This window comes from Heloderma suspectum, chromosome 1 (assembly GCF_057233095.1).
Source record: "Heloderma suspectum isolate Gila_16-S chromosome 1, 16-S_ref, whole genome shotgun sequence".
Lineage (NCBI taxonomy): Eukaryota > Metazoa > Chordata > Lepidosauria > Squamata > Helodermatidae > Heloderma > Heloderma suspectum.
The window spans coordinates 326,245,047-326,270,749 of record NC_139458.1 but is presented as its reverse complement, the minus strand read 5'-3'; the positions used below and the strand labels follow the sequence as shown (position 1 = coordinate 326,270,749).

The following is a 25,703-nucleotide window of genomic DNA, read 5'->3' as shown; positions in this document are numbered from 1 at the left end:
CACACACACACACACACAAGCCCCCCCTTAAAACATACAAATTAACTAGAAAATACATGCCTTCTTGATAGACCTGTGACATCAAGACTGCTTTTGGGGATTGTTCTATGGATAAGAAGAAAAAAATAGACCAGTTTTATAGAAAGAGCCTTTTTTTTTTCAATGTAACAACCCCAGAAAGGAATATATATATATATATATATATATATATATATATGAAATGAACTTGCCTGCAGGCATACTGCGCCTCTTTTAGAATACTGAAGGGTGTTTTAGTTTTTCTGTAGGGATAAATTGGGAAAAGAAGCATAAACTGTATTGCATTTTATTTTAGTTTATCTGCACCCATCTACATGTGTACCCATCTTAGCTGGCAGAAGGAAAAAGAGTTACGGTATACTCACATGTAAGTAGGCTTCCAGGTCCTTCCCTTCAGGTTTGGGGGGTGTAAAGACACAGAGAAGTGCGGGCTCTTTTTATCAGCGCTAGTCTTATTGTGTGAATTCTGGTACTGTGATTGGATAAAGTTAAGGATCCCCCTGCCCCTAAGGTGGGCCTCTAACCCATCACTAAAAGTTAGTACCACCTACTCAAAAACACAAAATGGGGTTTCAGGTCCCCTGTAATCTACACCGCCCCTAACTGGAGACACCACCCCCTCTACCCTGTAATGGAAACTAGTGATAGAAGTTGATTCTTTCAAAAACGATTCTGACAAAAATAAAATAATAAAAAGGAAATAGTTTTCCCCTACATATAAATGCACAAACTCAGGGGGGGTCCCCCCTAACACCCCATCATGTTTATTTTTTTTAAAAATGGATACCTATGTATCCATCATTTTAAAGACAGTTATTGAGATTTTTTTTCCTCTCTCCAATATCAGATGTTTACATTAATGCTTTTTTACCAAGCTACTAACAGCAAATGTGAGAGGACTAGACCATTGCCCCACCCCACCCCCACCCCCCTCTTCTAAAGGGCATGCCATCTAGGATTTTTACAAAATCTAAGTGGCACTTAAGGAATGTTTTACTTTTTAAAGACTCTTGAAGGTTTTACTTGCAGCCCTTGTGATCTCTATGTTTAATGATTCTTTCAAAAATGATTCTGACAAAAATAAAATAATAATAATAATTTAAAAAGAAAAGGAGGGAATAGTTTTCCCCTACATATCAATGTGTAAAGATTAGATTAGAACACTGGTTGTTTTCCCAACACTGAAATTTAGAAACGCCCTACTGAAAAAACACGTAATGCGGTTTCAGGAACCATGTATCTGAAGACATGCAGCATGAGCCTTTTTGGGACCAGCCCTCTGCCCTGTATTGGAAGCTAGTGATAAAAAGCTGATTCCTAAAATTTAGCAACACCCATGCCCAAAGCACATAATGCGGTTTCAGGGCCCATGTAATCTACCCCATCTGGAGACATGTGGCATGAGCCTTTTCGGGACCAGCACTCTGACCTGTATTGGAAGCTAGTGATAAAAAGCTGATTCCTAAAATTTTGGTTTTAAACAACCATGCCCAAAGCACATAACGTGGTTTCAGGGCCCATGTAATCTACCCCCATCTGGAGACATGGGGCATGAGCCTTTTCGGGACCAGCCCTCTGACCTGTATTGAAAGCTAGTGATAAAAAGCTAATTCCTAAAATTTAGCAGCGCCCTACCCAAAACACATAATGGGGTTTCAGGACCCATCTCAAAAATGGAAATTAATGCTACACAATCATTTACAGGGGTGAGCATAGTTTTTGGGAAACCTAGCAGCATTTTTTAAATGTGTCTAGGGTGATGGGTCAATTGCAGGTAGGCTTATAGTAGGTTTTAAACATAAGACACAAGTGCTCTGCAGAAAGAACATAAAACTTTCTAACAACAGAGGGGAACGTTGTGGTTGGATCCTGATATTCTGTGGACTCCTTTGCTTGATCTGTGTCTTCTTCATCTCAAAAGTCACTTTACAGGGGTGATCATAGTTTTTTTGGGGGGAGGCTAGCTAGGGTATTTTTTAGAAACTCTAAGTGACGCTAAAGGAGTGTTTTACTTTTTAAAGACTCTTGAAGGTTTTACTTGCAGCCCTTGTGATTTCTATGTTTAATGATTCTTTCAAAAACGATTCTGACAAAAAAATGCAGCAGTTTTCAAATGAGCCATTTTATTCAGAGTTTTGCTTTACAGATGTAAGAAAATATTTATAGGACCTGTTTCTAATCACTTTCATTACATGATTTAAAAATACATGATCAGTATTTTTCAGGGTTTTATCCAGCAGTTTCAGAGCTCTGTGTGAACGACCAATTTTAGTCACCAATATCAGCATCTCATTAACAGACTCTTGTGTGAGCTCGAAACAGTGTATCCGATTAGAGTAATAATATGCAGTATACTTTTAAAACATATTTTCCCACATACAATTCTCAGCTTTCTAGAGATGACACTCTTTGGCCAAGATAAGCATTCATGTGAGGATTGTCCTGGTGCTTTGATTATACATCCAATACATGTATCATGTAGATATTCAATTAAGCAGTGCTTTGGAATTCCAAAAAAAAGCTGTGATGGCTGCCATTTGTGGCTGCAGCAGCCTGGCAGTGGCCAGAGCTGCCGCCGCCACCACCACTTCATCTGCTGCCGCCGCCGGAGCCACCACCGCATCCGCCACCAGGTAGGTCCGTCCCGGAGGGATTCCGCGGGGTGGCGGGGGGTGGAGGCTGTTCTGCCACGGACTCCAGGGGGCCGGATTCTAAAGAATCCAGCCTCACTGGAGTCCATGGCGGAATTCTCTGACATCCCTAGTCAAGGCAGAAGTGGAATAGATGGCATGATGGACTGAAAAATACCACAAGGAATCAAAGGATGTGTTTTGTTTGCTGTCCTGCTTTTGATCATGACATGCTGAAGCCTGGATGCAGCAAGGCTCCCGGGAGTGCCTGATGGTCGAGGCCTAGTCAAATAAATCTTTCTTCTGGGACAGAGATAAGATAGTTTCCTTGGAGTTAGAGAGAAAGCAGGCTGAGCTCATGAGGAAGAGATGAGGTAAAAGGGGTCTGCTCCTTCAAATGTTTTTTTCCTGCCTATTTTCAGGAGACAGAGGTGCCTTTGTTTGTGACTGATGGGATTTTTAAAAAGTTATTGGGATGTAGTAAAGAAGTTTTAGGTACTAGCTTTGAATGCCATTCTTCCTTTTTATTTAGAATATTTTTATTTAAATAAATATTTTATTTAGAATATTTATTTGATTTATATCTCACCTTTCTACCAAAAAATGGCATTCAAAATTGTTAACATTAATAAAACCAGGGTTACAACAAAAAATTAACTAAAACAATAATAAAAGCAATAATTACAAGCAAATTAAAAACACAACAATAAAAAATAAACAGCACCCAACCCAATAAATCCCCCTTCAGCAACAAACCAGCTTACATGCCAAAAGCCTGCCTGGATAAAAACATCTTTGCGTGCAGGCAGAAGGGCAATACTTATTAATATATTTATGCTTTTTGTAAATAATAAAAGAGCTTAAGTGAAAGAATAGAACACACTTCCCTATTTTTATTTTCTTCTTGACTGTATAAGGGTGGTTTATTCTGGAAAAGGCTGTTTCAATTCCAAGTTACAGAGGGAAATCCAATCCCTCCAAGTTTGGGGAGTCAAGTCACTTACTTGCTGATAAATCTCTGTTCAGAATTAATCAAATATGATACATCTATATCTCATCATTGTGGGTTATTTCATTAAATACCCAGAGTTCTTCCACCTTCAGGACAGTCAGCTGCATTTCTAATAGCCAAGATGAAGGCTATTATATCATGTACCCTTTGCCAGCACACTCAAGCAACAGCTTGGAACTGTCTGGGGTATTTAGTTGATTCGCTCTGAAATATATCGGCTTGTTGGTATTTTATTGTTACCTTTAGTGCTGATGTTATTATTACAGTGATTTTGTATGTTGGAAGTCTACTCAAGGGGGACTGACCTGAAAAGGCAGCCTATAAGTATTTAAAACAAACAAAGAAACAAACAAACACAGAGATGCATTTCACATACTCTCTAGTTTGGCTCTAAGACATCTGACCATTTCACAGTGTTGGTCATGTATATTTTATACTTTAATAATCCTCTGTATGATAGTGATGTTGTCCTGTTGTTGTTCAGTCGTTCCGTCGTGTCCGACTCTTCGTGACCCCATGGACCATAGCACGCCAGGCCTTCCTGTCCTGCGCTCTCTCCCGGAGCATGCTCAAGTTCATATTCATTGCATCGGTGATGCTATCTAGCCATCTCATCCTCTGCCGTCCCCTTCTCCTTTTGTCTTCAGTCTTTCCCAGCATCAGGGTCTTTTCCAGAGAGTTTTCTCTTCGCATTAGGTGGCCAAAATATTTGAGCTTCAGCTTCTGTATCTGTCCTTCCAATGAGCACTCAGGGCTGATTTCCTTTAGGATGGACTGATTTGACCTCCTTGCAGTCCAGGGGACTCGTAAGAGTCTTCTCCAGCACCAGATGTTGTCCTAGGAGATCTTTAATCAAAAGAACAAACATATTCCTGGCTTTTCAATGGAAAATGAATTATAGCAGAGTTAATATCCTACAGTGACCTAAAGCAAACCTGGGTGGAAGCTGTGCCCCTGAAACCTCTCACTGCTCAAAGAAGAGGGATGAGTGTAACAATACACTCCATTACACACCAACAACACCCACCATTTTGCATATACAAGACAGTGCAGCTTGGGCAGTGATCCTTGGTAAGGGAGGCATTACAAGGGGTCCCTATTTTCACTTGTGAATGATTGAAGGGATATTTCAATGATCCTTGACATAGGTCTGAAAAATAGGTCAGTATTGTTACACTCATCCCTCTTCTTTGAGCAGGGAGATGTTCAAGGGGTAAAGCGTTTACCCAGGTCTGCTTTCCTTTGAAAGCAGGTCACTCGAGGATTATTGGCATTTTGTATTTGTTTCCAAATATTCAGGTGGAGGCAAGCAGCTTAAAAACACTATCAGATAGCCAAAGTCCACTGTGCCCACCTCAGATATCTAGGGAGACAGGCATCATCTTGGGATGTTTATATTTAGGGTGTGAATTTGCTTTGGACAAAGCCCAAACCAAGCCAGACTGCTTGGGAGAAATTGGACGTTGTCTGCAACTATTCACATCTTCAGACCCACTTGTGGAATACTGGTGTTCAGTTTCAAATTTCTACAAAGTGTCCTCCACTCCATCATGGATGAAGCAGGAGAGTGGCAATTCTCATGTACCCTCCAAGGCACTCCAAGGAAGAAGAGGCAAAGGCAGAAGTGACTCGATCAGTCCTCTACCAAAAAAAATCAACTTTAAAGGCACATAGCACAAACCTCCTGGCACTGATTTATCTATCTGAAATTTGGCATGCTTCATCTGCTTAGAGGCTGCTATGCCTGCAAATTTCATCCAATTCTGAAAAAAACATAACAAAGTTATAGCAGTCTGTTGATTTCCCCATTATATTTAATGAACAAAAACCCAAACCTTCACATTTCCTGAAGATTCAGTTTCTCCAAATCTGTGGCATGGTAGGTATTGCCTGAAGCCTCCTATCTGAAGTACCAAGGGGGATCACAATTTTTAAAAATCTTTGCGTGCCCCTAGCTTACAGACCCCCCCCCCCAAACCGTAGCTCTCTGTGTCTTTGTGTCTTTCCCAAACTGCAACCTCTCTTTTCGTTTTCTTCACACAGGGAACTAGATTGTCCCCTCTCCCTGGTTAGAGGGAGATGGGAAAATAAGTTTAACACTCTGAGTAAAAATAGTACAACTCCCATCATTCCTGACTATTGGCTATGCTGGCTGGGACTGATAGGAACTGAAATCCAATAACATCTGGAAGATCACAGATTGCCAAATGGTGCTTTAAGGCAAGCCACAGAAATCTGAACACCATAATAAAATTATCTCCCTATTTTGCAGATGTAGGTGGGAGCAGATGCAAATGCTCAAAGATAATATTAGGACCCGGGGTCATCCCATGAAGCTGACTGGTGGGAGATTCAGGACAGATAAAAGGAAGTCCTTCTTCCCACAGTGCATAGTTAAACTATGGAATTTGCTATCACATGTAGTGATGGCCACCAACTTGGATAGCTTTAAAAGGGGGTTAGATAGATTCCTGGAGGAGAAGGCTATCAATGGCTACTAGTACTGATGGCTATATGCTACCTTCAGTATCAGAGGCAGTATGCCTATGTACACCAGTTGCTGGGGAACATGGGCAGGAGGGTGCTGTTGCACTTGTGTCCTGCTTGTGGTTCCTGGTTGACAGCTGGTTTGGCCGCTGTGTGAACTAGAGTGCTGGACTAGATGGACCCTTGGTCTGATCCAGCACAGCTCTTCTTACGTTCTTATAATGGTTTGTCTCCTTAGAGACTGTGGCTTAGGTGAGCTTTGAACCAGTGATCTTCTGACTTGCCTAGTTCATATACTAAGTCACTGCACTGATCCAGATCCCATATTTATATTTATCACACTGCATATTCTCATTAAGGGTTCACCACTAAGCATACTTAGACGGGAGAGAAATTCTATCGGGCACATTTGGCTTTACTTCAAAATAAGCAAACATAGAATCATGCTGTTCCTACACTTATTTGTTATTGGCCTTTGAAAACTCCTTATGCAATTAGAGTGACAAGGTCTGATCCCATCAGAACTTGTTTGACCCCCAAAGCAACAACCTTTGTAAGACTGTTTATGCAATTAGAGTGAAAAAGCCTGATTTCATCTAAAGTTGTTTGACTCCCAAGGGCAAGAAACTATGAGTCACCTGAGCGCATCTGAACGGTTCAGCTGAGTGCATTTGAGTACATTTGAAACCATTCAGCTGAGTGCATTTGAACAAATGGTTCAATGGGAGAATGTCTTTGAACTCTCACTTAAAATTCCCTCCCAAGAACATTTTAGATGACAAAGGATTATTAATCATAATTCTAGATCTTGGCTAGCTACAAAAAAGAATGTTGGTGATGTGGTCTTATGTACAGTATGAAATTTCAAGGCCATGCAGTTCAACAACAGATAAAGGCTTGGGAGAGCAATGATATGGCACCTAGGAGCGTCTGGAAGAGGTTTCAACTGAACACGTGTAGAAGCCCCTTCACACCTTCTGGCTCAACACACGAAGGCTGGTGCTCATGAGGATGTTGGGAATAGTGGTGGTACACGTGCCCCTGTGCTCCCTACTCACTGAACTCCTCATGTGTTAAGTGGAATGCCTGTGCATAGGTCCCCAGAAAAAAAGTGTACTATGGGGTCAGAATTGAAAATTAAGTGTATCCATTACATTCAGAACTAGAATGTATATTCAGAACTAGAATATATCTACAGATGTCTTAGCACATTATACAGTGTCTATTCGCAGTGTCCCAATTCTTCCTTCTGTAGGTTGAGGACAAGACTTTGGTCAGGATGTAAGAGGACAGTGGCCACCTACAAGGCCAACATCAGCACCTAGCCTGGTGGGGCAAAAGCCATGGCCCACTATGCCCTAAGGGCACTTTAGGGTTGATGTTGGTCACTGGCATCCCTTCATTTCCCAAGAATGCCTCATCAGGTCCTAGAGACATTTTGCTGGAGAGGTTCTATACTGTGCACAAGAGCCACTGCTCCCCCACCTCTCAGACCTTAATAAGAACTCCCACACCCCCAAACCCGTTCCTAGCAAGTTACTTAACATTGCAGTGAACCCCCTTGTTTCTTTGTTCTTGGTCCTCTTCTCCTCCATTCCCATTTCTGGGTGGGCTACTAAGCATGTATAGTGGGTGCACATGCTCAGAACATTTCCCCAGCTAGCATTAGTAGTAGTATTACTATTAGCAGCTGCAGTAGTAAGCAGAGGGGGTAGGGCAGATAGGGTATCCGTGGGACTGCTCTGCCTGCCTCTCAAATATGGTTAGGACTGGGTTTCCTGTATCTGCCAGGACCCAGCATTTATGCTGGGAATTTGGGCATCCACTAGGGCACCCATAGCCAATAGTCTTTGTGTGCTTTTTAAATGTTCCATCTCCGCAGACCCTCTGCAGTCCTCCTCCTTTCAGGCAGTCACTCTTGAAGTGAGTGCTGGGGGTCTCTGGAAGGGACTGAGAGCCCTCAGCCTCAGTCAACAGGAGGGAAAAAAGAGAAACGTTGAATGGTATTGTATTTTATTTTGTTCTTTTAGCTGTTTATATTGTATTTATTCCTTTAACTATTTGTAATCCACCCAGATCTGTTATTGGATGAATAAAATAATAATAATAAATAAATGATAAAATCATGTGTGTGTGTGTGTATGTGTGTGTGTGTGTGTCTATCTATCTATCTATCTATCCATCAATTTATCTATATCTATCAAAATATTTTCCCAGATTTTCAGTTTTATTTTCTTGAGTTTGTCTTTTCTACATAGTAGAGTTTGAAAGGAGTGCACCTGTGTGGCTCTTCGGATTACTGCCACCCCACCCCCAAGCATACAGGTATGAGTTTAAAGTTAATTTGCCTCAGTTTCCCCTTTTGCATTGGGCTTGATTGTCAGAATTAAAAGTAGCTACAGATTCAAAATAACAGACAAAATTATTGCTAAAAATGTATGAGATGGTATCTTGAAGCTTAAGATGCTAGTGAGATTGGTTCTCAGATTGTACAGGCTTTCAAATTCAAAACTCTTATTAAACATTGATATAGGGCCTCAGCTCCCCTATTGCCCCCATACTGCAGAGGAAGAGGACTGGGGCTGAAAGACCAAGTAAAGCATGGTTGTATGGAGGCTACCTTTTCAGTGAATACAACATGTGAAACTCCATCGAACATGTTTACATGGTGCAGAAGGTAAAGTATATTCTATGCTTTGGGCTGCATGTGTGAATTTGTAAATGCTTTAACTCATATGTTAAACCAAAGGCTTTTAAAAGTTTTAGAATAGTCTAAAACTAGTTTTAATTTCATCATTAAGAAATGGAATCCAAACTTCCCAGCCCTTGAAAGAAAAATAATGTACACCCATGAAATAAAATTCATTTTCAGAATGTTAGAGGTGCATTTCAATTTATTAACTTTGAAAAGTTGTGCATATAGCCCTGTTCTCACAACTTATCCATCGTGACCGAATACATTATGAGTATTTGAAGGGGAAGAGGATCATGACAATAGACCCTGCTGCAACTCTCTCCATGTGTTCAGTTGAGTTGTAGGCATATACAGACATAGTCCTGTACAGCTCTGTCCTCACAAGTTCAAAGCTTTGAGTTCAAAGCTAGGACGGTCCCTTGCTGCTGGGCACACCCCTTGCCACCCATGAGTTTGCACAGGTCCTCTGCTTGTGTGGAGGTTGTCCACTGGTTTATCTTGGAATGTGCAAATGCACACCTTCTTTCAACCACGGAATGCATCTCTGGCAGATGAACACAAGAGGTCCAGCCTGATTGGCCCTCATGCATTCTTTGAATGAAACAGGGACCCTGTCTCCACAACCACAGAAGGGAAAGGGAATGGTGGCTTACCTAGATTTTTCTTGGAATCGGCTTTGGTCCAGGCAGGGCTCCATGAATGGGTGCACCAGAGCAGTATAAGTCACTTCACAGAACATACTTCCGGGTGGGGGATTTGAGTGTATGTCATCTGACTGGCAGGGGCACTCAACTAATAAGAAAGACTCCCCCCCTCCCCAGGCTCTCCCCTTCTTTCACCTTTGATAAAATCCAAGTAGGTTTCATCCTTTGTCTCTACAAAAACCACTCCCCTTCTCTCTCTCTTTGTCTCCCTCCACCACCCCGCAGCATTATTTACTCCGTTAAATAAAATCACTAAAGGAACACAGTGTTCAGCTTCTCCTGAAACTGACGATGCTGGGAACAATCTCCTTCTCTCTCTCCACTCCCCAGCATTTACTCCCTTAAAGAACAATCACTAAAGAAACACAATGTTCTCTGATCTGCCAATGCTGCGATCAATCGAAGCTTCAAAGCCTTGACATTAAAGCTCCTAAATGCATTATTTCGATTCACTGAAATCTAGTAACTTTGGGAGTGTGCATTTCAGGAATGAGCCTCATTGACCACAATGGGAGTTACTTCTGAGCAGACACACATATGTTTGTGCTGGAAAAGGCAGGGTCATGGTAAAAGGCACACCCCTGGGCAGGACTAGCATACCTGAGGTAAATGCGGGGGTTGGGACACACAACTATATCGCAGAGAACGCAACTTAAAGGAATTGGACTTTAATCAGTCTCAGGAAATCCGGTTTTTTTCCATGATAAGCTCTGTTGTGGCTGCTGTATCCCTAAAGACCTCCAAACGCAGCCAGCTCAGAGTAAATCACTGGTGGAGACACCCCCGGGGTCATCTAGATCACCCCCTGGAGACTAGAAATTCTGCATGGTTGTTTGCATGTAGACACCATGCAAGCAGTCAGCTAAATGATCTTCCTCCCTCCCAAGGGATGATTAGGCAAGCATAAGTGAAATAATACATAAAGTGCCTCTGAGCATGTGCAGAGTCCAGACTACAAGAGCACCACAAGCAAAAAGCAGGGAGTTACTGTGTATATTCTGAGTAAATAACATGGATATGTTCAGGCTGCTCAAGTAATCCTTATGGGTAAATGCAGGAAAAAGAGGGCAGGAGTCAAACAGGCCCAATCCCCCTATGTTGTAGCTTATCCCAAATATGTATAACTGTCTCCATCTCAGTTCTTTGGATTTGGGGGGACCATTCTGTTTCATACCATTTCACTGTCTCCAGGTTCAACTAGTTCATAAAACTACAACCCTTCCTGACAAAGTCAAACCTTGTCACAGTCATTCATGTCCTAGTTACCTCCAGACTGGACTATTCTAATGTGCTCTGTGTGGGGCTGCCTTTGAAAAAGTGTCTGGAAAAAAGGTAGAAGAACACTGCTGGTGGTGCATGAATAAAGGGTGCATGAACAAAGGAGTGTTTAACTCAACCTCAACCTCCAGCCTCATTCCTTATTGAGAGAGCCTCACAGCAGCAAAATAGGAACTGCTGGCTGAACAGATTTCCCCTGCCCCTGCAATACCCCAGCTGCCCCCAAATCTGCTCCAGAGGGTTGCTGGACCAGCAGAACAGATATGGGGTTGCACTGGGGGGAGCAGAGGGAGGTCTGCTTGTGCTATGTTGGGCTTAACCCATTGTTTGAAACTGAGTAAGGTCAACACTGTTTCTGGATGAGTTTCTGAGATCGATGAGGCCTATTTTGGACCAAAACAGATTAAGATTAGGCAATGCAAGCATCTATTTGTGTTTGTGTACCCCTGCAGGCTTTCACTGGGGAATTTCATCTCTCTCTTCCCTTTTCCACCCATTTTCTACAAGTGGTTCTGAGCAGGCATACAAACGCAGTACATTTTCAGTCTGAAGACTAGTTTGGATAGCGTGGCGCGTGCAAAAGCAGACTTTTCTGTTTCCCATGCTCTGCTTCTCTGTTATTCCACAGCCCATGTACCTGTTCCAAGTCTCCATTCTAATGCCGGAACTAAACAATATCTATGAATGGCAGATTATGCAATGGTTTACTAAGGGTCAGTCTTCCATTTCAATGCTGTGCAAGAATTAACATCAGCGGATAAATACTATAAAAGGGTATTGGAAGGACTGCCTTTGAACTTCAGCCTTGATCGTTAAGCTGAACTATTCCAGGTAGAAGAAGAGCTCTTTCGGGAGTCTTTGGAAAATAAACTCAGAAGGTAAGCACTGTTTAAATAAAACTTTCTGGGCTAGAGATGACTTACTGGGAGACAAAAACGATCGCAAGGCTACTTTTTGTGGCCTGAGCTTTTGGGAGCAACATCCAACTTCTTCAGATGCATAGAAACTTATGTCACGATAAATGTTTTTTTCCTTAATGGTGCCAGAAGATGCACCATTTTTGTGAGGACAGACAAATATAGTTCATCTCTGAGATCTCAAAGGCAAGAGATCCAAGTTAACCAGTTCCACTATTACGGACTTGATGAATTTGTGGGAGAAGCGCACTTGTGCAATCCTTTGAATGGTGCTGCTGTAAGATGAGTTCTTGGTCCCAGTGTGGTAGGCCAGGATCATCCGACTGACATAATAGCATGCCGCTGCCAGCTCAACTATTTTAAAAAATGAAATGCAGGCAGGCACCGTGGGGTCGGAGTCACAGGGCAGGTCGGCACAACTAAGCCCAGCAATTTGATCCGTCCTGCCCTGAGCCATGGCCACTGAAGCTGCGGTGATACTCCTGCACCAAAATAAAATGCCCAAAACGCTACCTCTTAGTACTGTGCTGCAGCACCAAGTACCCTGTTTCCAGAATGAAAGAATATGCGATGTGGCGGCAGCCACCAATAATCTGCACCTCAGTACCATTCCTTTGCAATTTGCAAAACTGCCATTGTACAGCATGTCACTACTCCTAGGAGGATGCACTATGAACTTTACTGCTATGGCAGAAACCATAAAGCCCTCTGAGACTGGAACCCAGATCTTCTCCAAGAAGCGGATCAGCAAAATAACGTCAGAGGCCTCCATGATGTGCTTTCTAATGTTGTCTCTGACTCCTGCTGCTGCTAGGAGGCACAGAGGAGACCTGCATTAAAAAGTAAACACCAGAAAAAGTAATTGTGGCGGAGTGGAGAAATGGGTTAGATTAACTAACTTGGAAAATGAAAATTACATTGCCTGATTGAGTCAAATGGTGTGAGTGTGCATGTGAGTGTGTGAAGGAGTGTATGTCTGTGCATGTGTGTGTGCGCATGTGTGCACAAGTACTGCCCCAGCCTGTGCATGTGTGCACATGTGCTGCACCCTGGCAACACCCAATGTCACCCTCAGGGTCAAAGTGGGTATGTGACCCTCCTCTAGAACCATCGCTAAGCTGTAATGGTCCCCATATGAAACAACCAAGATTTCTCTCCATGTCTATATAATCTCCCATGCCAGTACTTGGTGCTTTGGTATTAGTTCTGCCACACGACTGTGATACAATAGTTCTGAAGTATTTCCCAGTTATGAGGTGATTCTGAAAAGAATGGACTTACTAACTTACTAACTGGGTAGAGATGTGAAACCCCTTCATGGATCACTGCCTTGTTGTGGCAAAGGGGCTTGCGTAACGCAGTGAAGCCATAAGCTATGCTGTGCAGGGCCACCCAAGACGGACAGGTCATGGCAGAGAGTTCTGACAAAATGTGGTCCACTGGAGAAGGAAATGGCAACCCACTCCAGTATTCTTGCCAAGAAAACCCCATGGAACGTATCACAAGGCTAAAAGAGATGACACCGGAAGATGAGCCCCTCAGGTCGGAAGGTGTCCAATATACTACTGGGGAAGAGCAGAGGGAATTTCCAAGTAGCGCCAGAAAGAGTGAAGCGGCTGGGCCAAAGCCGAAAGGACACTCAGCTGTGGATGTGTCTGGCGGTGAAAAGAAAATCCGATGCTGTAAAGAACAATATTGTTTAGGAACCCAGAATGTAAGATCAATGAATCAAGGTAAGCTGGAGGTGGTCAAACATGAGATGGCAAGATTGAACATCGACATCTTGGGAATCAGCAAAATAAAATGGACAGGCATGGGCAAATTTAATTCAGGTGACCATCATATCTACTATTGTGGGCAAGAATCCTTTAGAAGAAATGGAGTAGCACTCATAGTCAACAAAAGGGTGGGAAAAGCAGTACTGGGGTACAATCTTAAAAATGATAGAATGATCTCAGTACGAATCCAAGGCAAACCATTCAACATCACAGTAATCCAAGTCTATGCCCCAACCACTGAGGCCGAAGAAGCTGAGGTTGATCGGTTCTATGAAGACCTACAACACCTTCTAGAACTAACACCAAAAAAAGATGTCCTCTTCATCATAGGGGATTGGAATGCTAAAGTAGGAAGTCAAGAAATCACCGGGATAACAGGCAAGCATGGCCTTGGTTTACAAAATGAAGCAGGACAAAAGCTAATAGAGTTTTGCCAAGAGAACATGCTGATCATAGCAAACACTCTTTTCCAACAGCACAAGAGACGACTCTACACATGGACATCACCAGATGGTCAATATCGAAATCAGACTGATTATGTCCTTTGCAGCCAAAGATGGAGAAGCTCCATACAGTCAGTAAAAACAAGACCGGGAGCTGACTGTGGCTCAGATCATGAGCTGCTTCTTGCAAAATTTCGGCTTAAATTGAAGAATGTAGGGAAAACCACTAAATCATTCCGGTATGACCTAAATCATATCCCTTATGACTATACAGTGGAGGTGAGGAATAGATTTCAGGGATTAGACCTGATAGACAGAGTGCCTGAGGAACTATGGACGGAGGTCCGTAACATTGTTCAGGAGGCAGCAACTCAATCCATCCCAAAGAAAAAGAAATGCAAGAAAGCCAAGTGGCTGTCTGATGAGGCTTTACAAGTAGCTGAGGAAAGAAGGGAAGCGAAAAGCAAGGGAGAAAGGGGAAGATATATCCAACTGAATGCAGAGTTCCAGAGAATAGCAAGGAGAGACAAGAAGGCCTTCTTAAATGAGCAATGTAAAGAAATCGAGGAAAACAACAGAATGGGAAAGACTAGAGCCAGGGCCTGCAGGAGAAGCCACCACCACCACCACTGGGGAAGAGGCGTGCTTGCTGCTGCTGGGCCTGCTGCTGCCGCCGCTGCCACCACCACCAGGCCTTCCCTGTGGACTTCTGCCTGGCGGACCGCCAGTCCCTGCAGGAGCAGGCTCCCAGGTACCGAGCCAGCTGTGCTGCTCCACCTGCCCCTCCCTGGAGAGGCTACATAAGCTGGCTGGCTGAGGTGGCCTGGGAGAGCCAGGGCCTGCAGGAGAAGCCGCCGCCACCACCACCACCACCGGGGAAGAGGCGTGCTTGCTGCTGCTAGGCCTGCTGCTGCTGCCGCCGCTGGGCCTGCTGCTGCCGCCGCTGCCACCACCACCAGGCCTTCCCTGTGGACTTCTGCCTGGTGGACCACCAGTCCCTGCAGGACCAGGCCCCCAGGTACCGAGCCAGCTGTGCTGCTCCACCTGCCCCTCCCTGGAGAGGCTACATAACCTGGCTGGTTGAGGTGGCCTGGGAGAGCCAGGGCCTGCAGGAGAAGCCACCACCACCACCACTGGGGAAGAGGCGTCTCTTGTTTTATCACATCTTGTTTTTTTTAAAACTGGAAATGGTGGCAGCAGCAGCCGGTCGGAAGACCGGCAGCCGCCGCACCATCGCCGCCACTGGAACTGCCACCTGAACCGCCGCTGCCAGGAAGATCCGCCCACGTAAGTCTCGTCCCGGGGGGGGCAGGGGGGGCAGACCGTTCTGCCACCGATTTCGGGGGAATGCACTGGCATTCAGCATCCCTGACATCCATGGCAGAATTCTCTGACATCCCTAGAAAGTATTTGCTGATGAGAATGTATTTAACAAGGAGTGAGAAACTAGGAAGGAAGCGATAGGAACAATTTAGATAACTATGCAATTCAAGGTATATCTCTAAACAAAACAAAATATATAAGGGTTCTGGGTCCAATAAATCAGTTATTTGGCAATAGCGAGTGATTAGTGCCTCTCCTCTCAGGCCCGTTTGCTGCTCCACAGGCTTGGACTGCCACTGGATGAATGCTGTGTGAATGCATTTGGCAGCAGTTCTCTCCTCCAGTATTTTCTCCAGCTGCTGCTTTTTATACCCTCACTCCTCCTGTGGTCTGTCCAGTCTCTGCCCTTTCTCACATCTTCCACTCTCCCACAGAATCACCTCACAATAAAGGCTAAATGCTCCTTGTTCCCCATGCTAATATCCAAATCGATGTGGTAATGTGTAGTTTGACCCTGAAAAGCCACATTCCATAACTGAAGGGATGGCATGGAACACAGAATCCACCAGATTCCCTCTGCAACATAAACTACCTATGCCACATTGGCGTACTGCCAGCATTCTAGTTTTGCAATGCAACTGAGCATGCTTGACATAAATTTGCCAGCTCTGGCTACCATAGACTTTAATGGCACATGACAAGCTTAATAACCCCTGAACCACTGCTCAGACCATCAGCAAAACTGAAGGATAGCCTTCCTCAACAAATGTGAGTAAAGTACATCACTAGTTTTCATCACAACCTGAAGCAAATGTATGACATGCCTGTTCAAAATTTGAATAAAAGAGATAAATGGGCTACTTTTCTGCACTTTTTAAATTGCTGTTCCTGTGACAATTTCTATCAGATTGGTTTGACATTTAGCATATTTGTAGACATCAATTTGATCGCTCATGCCAAGTTTCAAGTTATCTGTGACTCGCATTAAGCAAAAGGCCACTTCCATGCTCCTTAAATAATGTCTCCTTTCCACTTCTTGTTCTTCTTCTTCCCCTGACTAGCACAGTCTTCTTGTTATCATCTGAGGACTGGAAAAGCAGTGGGTTTTTTTCACATTATGTTTTAAATAACCAAATTAATTCTTATGTATGAATTCGTTGTGTCTTATTGTACTATAATACTGGGACCAGTTGTCAATTTCTGTATTGTTGTACCAGCAGTGCCAGCAATGGAGCTATCAGAGAAATACTTGTTTGAACACAAATGATTGTATTTTGTAACGGATCTGGTTACACCAGACTACCTAGACTCACTGGAGGATTTTGAAATCAGAGACAGTGATGTATTTCTAGTCACTTATCCAAAATCAGGTAAGATTTGAAATATTTCCCCAGCAAAAGCCATACTTTTATCAGTATTCATACTTTCACGATTAACCTCCCCCAGCTGTACAGTAACAGGGTTTTCACTCATTTTTTCATGGTTTAGCAGGAGGATGTACAGAATAAGGGCTTCTCTACACTATGCTTTTATCCCGCAGCTTTACCGGGGGTTCTGCTTGCAGATTCTTTGTGGGATCAAGATCAGCTTCATTACACATGCTTCCCCTTGCTTTTTTCGGGGGATTTCCTTTCTCTGCAGGTTCTATATGTTTCATTAAACAGCTGCTAGATGGCACTGTGGTATAGCACAATTGCACACTTTGCACACAGCAATATTGCATGTACCAGATTTAATACCACATTTTCCCCTTTAAGGGAAAAGCCATGATATAGGTCACAAAGGTCAGGAGAGGCCCTGGAGGTTCACACTGTTGTGTAAAGGACCCACAAACTTCCATGAGTGACCAATCATGAACACATGATAAAAGCCTCATGTAGAGAAACCCTTGGAACACGTGTGCATTGAGCTGCTTTTGGTTGTTCTCCATTTCTGAGCAACTGCCTATGATGGGGTGAGAGTCCCTTGCCCTGACCTACACTGTTTAATCCTAGAAATCTGAGAGACAATTAAACAAGCAGAAAAATAACCTAATGAAACTGAAGACCCACAGAAAGACATATCTGAGGCTCTTAAAAGATGGAGAAAAAACAGTTAAAGCTGTGAAAGCGTGTAATTGTAAATCACCACATTAAATACCAAAATCATCTTTGATGACTCCAGCTTTGGCAAAACCTACAGAAAAAACAGGAAAGCCTTCATCATTTTTTAGTATTCTTCCTGATTATTCAGAGATCCTAAAAGAAATGCATGATTTAGCTGCCATGGAAACAAAATAGGAAACCAAACCAACAACACGAGGGGACAGTTGGCATTACGGTGCTATTGAAACAGCCACGCAGCAGAGTACACAAAGACTTTGGCAATTCATTTCCGTGCACAAATGCTGCACGCTCAATGTCTTGTTGAATGCTCTGGCACCTGAGCTCAATGTTTTAGCACAAGAGTTCCCTTCCAGTGTGAAGATAATAGAATAACGGAGGCCGAATAAAACTGTAAGCACCTCTCTCATCCCATACACCGAGTGTCCATGTCCTGGTGCTTTGCGTCAGCAAAACCTCGTAGCCGAATCTCAATTTTATCCTTGCACTTCACAAACGATGCACATAGGGACATCAGGAAAGAGCAGGAAAGAACAGCTGCACTCAGTAGCTCTCTCATGAATAATGTATTCCCCCAGCTTCACTGGGGGATCACCAGTACATCAGCAGGGTCAGGAAAATGTGAAACTCCCAGCATGTATACGGCAGAGCAGCAACCTCTTCAGTAATCAGCCCCAATCTCCAAACCAGCTAGGAGCAAAGTCGTGCTCTCCCTTTCCGCCAGTTCATCCATCTAGCCCCACCACCCAATACCTTACAGCTCCCTTTTACAGTTCAGCCCAGATTGCTACTCTTGACAGCCATCATGCAGAACAACCTTCCCCAAGCCGTTATCCTCCAGATGTTTTGGACTACAACTCCCAGCATTTCTGTAAATTGTCCATGCTGGTTAGGGCTGGTGGGCATGGAAGTCCAAAAGATCTGGAGAGCACCAGGTTGGGGAAGGCTACTATAGAAAAAGCATAGATGCTTCTGAAAGTCCAAAAGCCTAAAAACCTGTAGAAATACATATGCGAGGGAAGTAACAAGGTTTGTGCCAAGTCTGGCATTCTCCTGAAGCACATTGACTGTATCAGCTCAATATGCAGAAAAGCTGCTTTGTCTGGATTGAGTCCAGGATCTGCCTTCCGTAGGCAGAAGAGGTCCACGCACCCAGAAGTTTCCTCAGTCCAATTTAGTGGAATCCCCTTTTATACCCCATACCAGAGCACGCCCCATTCAGCAGGGTCTTCAGTCCTTAACTTTTCCAGGGGCAGGAGGGGCTGCCGTGGGAAAGATGGGACAGGGGAGTCTACTTCAACCAGCACAGTTGCATGCGCCTAAATCTGGATCCAACCCTCTCCATGCTGCCTATTTTATTATTGTCTCAACCAACCGCTGTCAAAAAACCAATTCCCGGAATAAACAGATGCAAATAATCATGATGAGAAGTGAAGCAGTTTAATGAAAGTACTTTGAAGGACAGACTTCTTTTCTTTTTCTCTGAATTTTTACTGTCGTCTGTATGCCCATTTCTACTGTGATGGGAAGAATCTACAAGAGATGTTTTGGTAGCATTATTTCAGAAATGAAGAAACCTCATCAAATTTTAAATATTTTTCTCCTTCCAAATCACTCCTCAGTATCCACCATTTCTATAAAATCTTTGGCTGAACCTCCTATTCCTCATCCACAACAGTAATGAAGCCCAAGTACTTCTTTTTACCATTCATTCATTCATTTGATATAGAAAGGGCCCAAATATTATGTAAATAATGCAAACTGAGCTTCCGATTCAGAAAGAAATGTTCCTAAATTCACTTCTCATTCCAAATCCATGTATTATTTCCAAAGCCTCCACCTTCACATTTTGATAAGTAATGGTCTTGTTCCAGTTTTCCAAAATTCCAGTGGAAGAGTCCTTTTCCATTTGCTGAATAGCTCAATTTTTTTTAAGAATAAGTTTTTGTATAAATTAATAATCTATGCCAAATATTATTCTTCCAACCCTCTGTAGATAATGGCTATTGTTTCTTCTGCTTCTTAGCAACAAGAACACGTGCTGCTACTAATGCATTTCTTACCAATTTACTTAACTTGTTTGCTGCTATTTCTTCAATATTATCAATAACATTAGCCCAAAGCTTTCCAGTAAGTTTATTTTCCCACCATATGCCTTAGGTCCACTTTATCATGCATATGGCTCTACAGTAAGCATGTATCAAATAATACATCTTTTCTAACCTATAGGGAGTATACCATACTGTAAATGCAAGGTTTATACACATTCTCTTTGGCCGTGATATCCACAGCACAATTCAGGCCTACCAGATAAACTACTTTCCATTGTTGTTTTGAGATATTAATCAAAAGTATTTTCCCCACCTATTTGTAATGCCTACATGGTACATCAGATAATCATTGGCTTTGAAAATATCCCCTTTTGACCTTTATAATTCATTAATTTAGGTTCAAATTTTGTGACTGATCTAAACAAAGAACCTCCCATTCCTCATCCGCAACTGATATGGGCCTTATTACATCTGAACTTCTGTGGGTCTCATTCACCCCTCGTTGCCCTTGCCTTGCGCTAGCATCTCTACCAGTCTGCCCTTTGTTTTCTGCTGCAACTTGACATTTAAATGATAAGCTTCTCAAGAAAGAGACATGCTGTTTTGCTTTATGTTACCTTTAAGTACTTTGAAGAACTCTTTCTTTCTTTCCTTTCTATACTGCCCAAGAGCTGAAGCTCTCTGGGTGATTCACAACAATTAAAATGATAAAATGCAGCAGGTAAAGCATTTTATACACACACACACACACACACACACACCTACAGTATAAAACCAAAGTACAAATTAGCAGCAGTGTAAAGATTTAAAAATACAATAACAGTTTTAAAAACAAAAAAGGATGGAGAATTAAAATGCCTCGGGGACTAAGAAGGTCTTCACCTGGTGCCAAAAAGACCACAACATCAGTGCCAGGGAAGCCTCTTTGGGAGGATAGTCCATAACAGGGATTCCACTACTGAAAAAGCCACCCAGGTCACCTCACCTAGTGGGGGCACCTGGAGCAGGGTCTCTGAAGATGACCTTAGGGTCTGGGTAGGAGATGATCTTCCAGGTAACTTGGTCCCAAGCCATTCAGGACTTCAAAAGTAAATTCCAGCACTTTGAATTGGGCCTGGAAACAGACTGGAGGCCAGTGCAGATCACAAAGCACTGGTGTGATAAGCTCGTATCAACCAGTCCCATTAACACTCTTGCTGCCCTATTTGGGACAAGCTGAAGTCTCCAGACTGTTTCCAACAGCAGTCCCACATGCAATGCATTGTGGTAATCCAAGGGTTGTCTTCACAAGTGATGTAGCGAGAAGTTAGAGCAGTCGGAATTCCTTTGTGACAGAGGACGCTGTCACCAAACCGTTGCCAACCAGCCAGTTCCCTGTTGAAAAGCTGCATTTCCTGAAACTCCTTTTACTCAGAATTTTTTTCTGAAAGTGGCTCCCTGGTAGTTTCACCACAGTGTGCCATACCCTCCTAGGGATGTACAAAACTCTTACCTGGCTCCGCGCGGTGGGGGGGAGGCGCTCCATCCCTCCCCCCGGAATCCTCCCCGGCCAGCTCCACTTTGTGGCAACTCTGCGGAGCTGCCGGCCGGGGCCGCCCGCAGCCAGACATCCAGCCATTTGGCTGCACAGGGACACAAATGGCATCTGCTGTAGCCGCCGCCATTTGCTTCTGTGACTTTAGCTGTGATAGGCTACGTAAATATACATGTAGCCTATCAGGGCTAAAGACACGGACACAAATGGCGGCTACGGTGGCCACCATTTGCGTTCCTTCCTATTGCCGTGATAGGCTATGTATATATTTACGTAGCCTATCACAGCAAAAGACACGGACGCAAATGGTGGCAGCTACGCCATTTGCGTCCCTGCCCTGAGCCATGATAGGCTACATAGATACTTATGTAGCCTATCATGGCTTGCCAGGGATGCAAATGGTGGCCGGCATAGAAGCCGCCATTTGCAGCCGCAGCCCGGCAGCAGCTAGAGCCGCTGGAGCTGCCGCCGCTGGAGCTGCCACCACTGCCGGAACCACCGCCACCGCTGGAACCGCAGCCACTGCCAGAGCCGCAGCCAGGTAGCCTCCGTTTCGTGGGGCTTTTGCGGGGTGGTGGGGCGGGTTGCTCCATTCCGCCACGGATTCTGGGGGGCCGAATTCACTGGAATTCGGACTCCCTGGGATCTGTGGTGGAATTCGCTAACATCCCTATGTCCTCCTCTCACTGAATCCTGGGCATGCCTCTGTGACCTGGCAATGACATGGTCAAGGGGCAGGGGGACACACTCCATTCCCTCTTGTTTCCCCAATGGAAGTAGTTTTTCCCATCCCCGTTGAGAAAATCCCCAGGAGCGCAGCAGCACCCCCTCACATCACTGCAGTAGTGCGGACACTCAGTCACCTTAGGTAGCCTGCTTTTACTCTTTAACAGATCCCACTCTTCTGTGCATGTTTACTCAGAAGTAAGAAATAAATCTCACTCCCCTGCAGTGGAAGGGTTAAAGGCGAAGGTAGTAACTCGCCCTGAAGGCTGTTTTGCTTCTTGCTCAACATTCTATGTGATGTTGTGCTTCTTTGGTGTTCTGCAGAAGTTGTTTCTCCCTTGTTATGTACAGTACAGTTCTCCGCTTTATCTCAGTAACAATCTTTGGGGTTTGGGTTTTACCAAAGGAGCTTCTCACTGCAAGCAGGAAGAAGGAGAAAGGGGGGGTTGGGAGGGGGGTTGGTCCGTGGCCCCAAGTCCACCTGTGCCTCCTGTGGCAATGCTGGATGCAAGAGCACCCCCAAACGGCTAAACTGATTCTTTCTGAATTTTTTAAATTTATTTTATCTTTATAAATGAAATAAACAATACCAAAATTACCAACGACCTGATCAATACTACAGTTTCCCAACAATTCAATATTCTGATGAGGACACCACATTAACAAAAAGAGAAGGGAAAAGAAAAAGGGAAAAAAAGAAAAGGGAGGAGGAAAGGAAGTGAAGAAAAAAGAAGACTCTTTCCCCTTCCCGCCTCCTCTCCCTCTCCCTCCCCTTTAAAGAATTAAGTTTGAACTCCTGTACCCCCCAGCCTCCAATGCCATTCTATTTTAAAAACTATATCTATAACCTTAACAATCTTACAGCTTAATAAACAACCTTACATTTCAATGTCATATCATCAATCTTATATCAAAGAAACAGGTCTACAATTCATTCCCAGAAGCCGATGTTAATGATGATGATGATGATGATGATGATGATGTGTTATATAATAATAAAACTTAATATAAACCTTCAACAGTCAGTAATATATTTTATACTAGATATATAAGTACACAATATACCCTCAAACAATAAATTTAAATACAACATACCATATCTATTTTGAAGTAAAAAATATAAAGAAAAGCAAGAAAAAACAAAAGGTGAAAGAGAATAAACAAATATATGTATAATCATTTATCTTCTGAGCTAGCCTGGATCATTTAGACTAAACACAAACCGTTAACAAAGCTTGTTTAAAGATTCCAGTTCATGGGGTTGTAACAGAAATCCCACAAATTTTTACATTCAGCCATGCCTCCGCCATTTCATGATTTAGAAACTTCTTCATCTGACCTTCAGACACAATACAAAGTGTAGCAGGATATTTTAGGTAATATTGTAAGTTCATTTGTTTTCCCATATTTTTTGCTTTGATAAATTGCCTTCCTTTATTCGCCACCTCTTTGATGTAGTCTGGAAATAATATAACTTTATCTTGTTTCCAGGAAAGGCTTCCACCTTCTCTTGCCAAATGCAGGATATAATTCTTTGTGGAGACTTTTGCAGATTAGACTATGATTGTATAGCCAGTTCCTTTAGCATTTGGCACACGCAATGCCTGCTCAATATCAAGTAAATAATCAGATGAGATAAGGAGTATCTCATGCAAAAGTTTATCCACAAAAATAGGCAATTTTACATCATTAGACAGATTTTTAATCCCAATAATACATACATTGGATCTCTTTGTGAAAGCCTCCAGTTGAGAAATTCTATCAGACAGATGCAAGAGCACCCCCAAATGGCTAAACTGATTCTTTAGGGGAAGTGACCCATGCAAGAGAAGGTAGAACATCACTTAGCATGGCAGACAAACCACCCACTAAGAGTATCTCCTCCTTGTGTGGACTGAGCCTCAGTTTATTGGCCTCATCCAGGCCATTACTGCATCCAGGCACTGGTTCAGTACACCCACTACCTCACCTGGATTTGATGAAAAGGAGAGATAGAGCTGTACTAAGTACACTGATTGCGCTGAATGAATTAAATCAGCTTGTTCATATTCACAGGCACCGTGTGGACTCAGCAGATTCTGAGCTTGATCTTTCATGAAGGCCATCGAGATGGAACTGAAAACATACAGTTAATAGACAGAGGTCCATGGCTGGAGTACAATATCTTCCACAGGGATTACATCAACCACACATCACCTCGTCTATTTGCGACCCATCTGCCCTACTATTTAGTACCGAAGGGGTTAAGAAATGGAAGAACAAAAGTAGGAGCTGCCACATTTACTATCTCATTACATTAATTTTGTCCTGTTTTAAGTTAATATCTCAGTTTCCATAGACAATTCTGACTTTCCAGGAAACAGAGTACCAGCAAACTAGGAGCTAGAAAGTTTGAAGGGGTGGGTATGACTCAAAGAGTGTGGGTGTTTCTACATTAAGAAACTCTCTCTCTCTCTCTCTCTCTCTCTCACACACACACACACACACACACACACACATCCTTTCTGGAGCTTCCTGCTTTCAGTTTCTTTGCGGGATTAGGAAGGGCTTCTTTACACGGCAGCCACCTGGTCTGAACTGAGGGAGTGCCTTCCTCCCTCCCTGGCACGTGTGCAATGGAGGGGGGGGAGTCTTGTTTTCGTACCTTAACTTCTGCTGTACTGTTTTCTCGCAGCCCCCAGGAAACCTCTGACTTACTTCTGAGTAGACATAAAATGTGAGATTGTGCTGTAAGTCTGCAACCCTTGGCGCACTTATGTGGGGGTAAGCCCCATTGAACTCAATGGGACTTGCTTCTGAGTAGGCATAAGATCACCCTGTAAGTCTGCAACCCTCGGAACACTTACTTGGGAGTAAGCCCCATTGAACTTAATAGGGTGCTCTGAAACAACAGAGGACGTTGTTTCTGAGCTTGGTGGGGTGGGGGATCAGATGTGCCTCCCTTCATTGCAGGGAGGCATTTTACCTCCTTCTCCCTCCAATTGAGAAATGCAGAGGCAAGAGATGCAATCGGCAGGCTCTCGCTCCTGTCAAATCTCATCCTGACCACAACCCAAACAACCGAAAACAAATGCCCACAGCAGGCAAACACAGCTGTTTCTCCTGCTATTGGATAATTTCACAGGGAGGTAATGGTGCTCCTGTTCTGTGGGCTGGAAAAAATACCAAAGTTTTTGCATTTGGGGAAAACACGAGATCAGCTGGAGGAAATGGTGGGAGACAGCCTGGAGGGTAACAACATCATCTAAAGAGCCTGCAAACCTCCGAGAGAGAGCCATCGCAATAGCAGGATAAAGGGGTTCATTACACGGAGCTTTCATCCTGCTGTTGAGATGGCTCTGTTCATTAGGCTCCTTAGTTCAAACCACATGTCTGCCGTGTAAAGGAGCCCCTCCTAATCCCGCAAAGAAACCGAAAGCAGGAAGCTCCGGAAAGGATGTGGATTTTCGCGGGGTGGGGGTGGGTTGCTTAATGTAGAAACACCAAAAGCTCCATGTGATGAACCCCAGTGAGAAACACAGCACTACGGTCAAAGCCAGATAAAGGGGTGGGGGTGGTTTTGTTCCAAAAGAATCTACAGAATATACAGGTGGCAAGAATGAAAGAAAATAACAGTAACTATAATACCAAATGACAATAAGAATACTAAGACTGCATCTAAAAGCAGCAGATTTAAAAGTGGTCATAAACGAAGGAGAAATCAGAGACTATGATCAGTAGTACTAGATTAGAGAGAACAATCCCATTGCTAGGCACTTTTTTCAGCTCATCGGAAGACTTTCACCAACTACACATAACTTATATTTTTGTTCCTGCAGGTTATTTATGTGGCCAGAAACCCAAAGGATGTCTGTGTTTCCCTATATCATTTTTCCAAATATGCAGTCAAATTAGAAGAAATAGAGGACTTTGACTTTTTCATGGAAAGGTTTCTGGCTGGGAAAGGTAAGAATTGCTTCATACTCTAATACAACTCACTTTGGC

At 43.4% G+C, this 25,703-nt stretch overlaps 1 protein-coding gene across 2 annotated transcripts in view; it reads left to right on the top strand.

Moving 5' to 3' along the window:
• The first annotated feature begins 11,639 nt into the window (after positions 1 to 11,639).
• Positions 11,640 to 25,703, top strand: part of LOC146359451 (amine sulfotransferase-like) — a 28,568-nt gene continuing 14,504 nt past the window's right edge. Inside the window, exons 1-4 of one of the 2 annotated variants that reach the window (XM_084827359.1) lie at positions 11,640 to 11,723; positions 16,527 to 16,676; positions 23,775 to 23,983; positions 25,538 to 25,664. In XM_084827359.1, the coding sequence (XP_084683485.1) occupies positions 25,640 to 25,664 (25 nt within the window). In that variant the 5' untranslated portion in view covers positions 11,640 to 11,723; positions 16,527 to 16,676; positions 23,775 to 23,983; positions 25,538 to 25,639. Of the gene's footprint in view, positions 11,724 to 16,523; positions 16,677 to 23,774; positions 23,984 to 25,537; positions 25,665 to 25,703 lie in introns of both variants that reach the window. The other variant, XM_084827360.1, reaches the window with a different exon arrangement.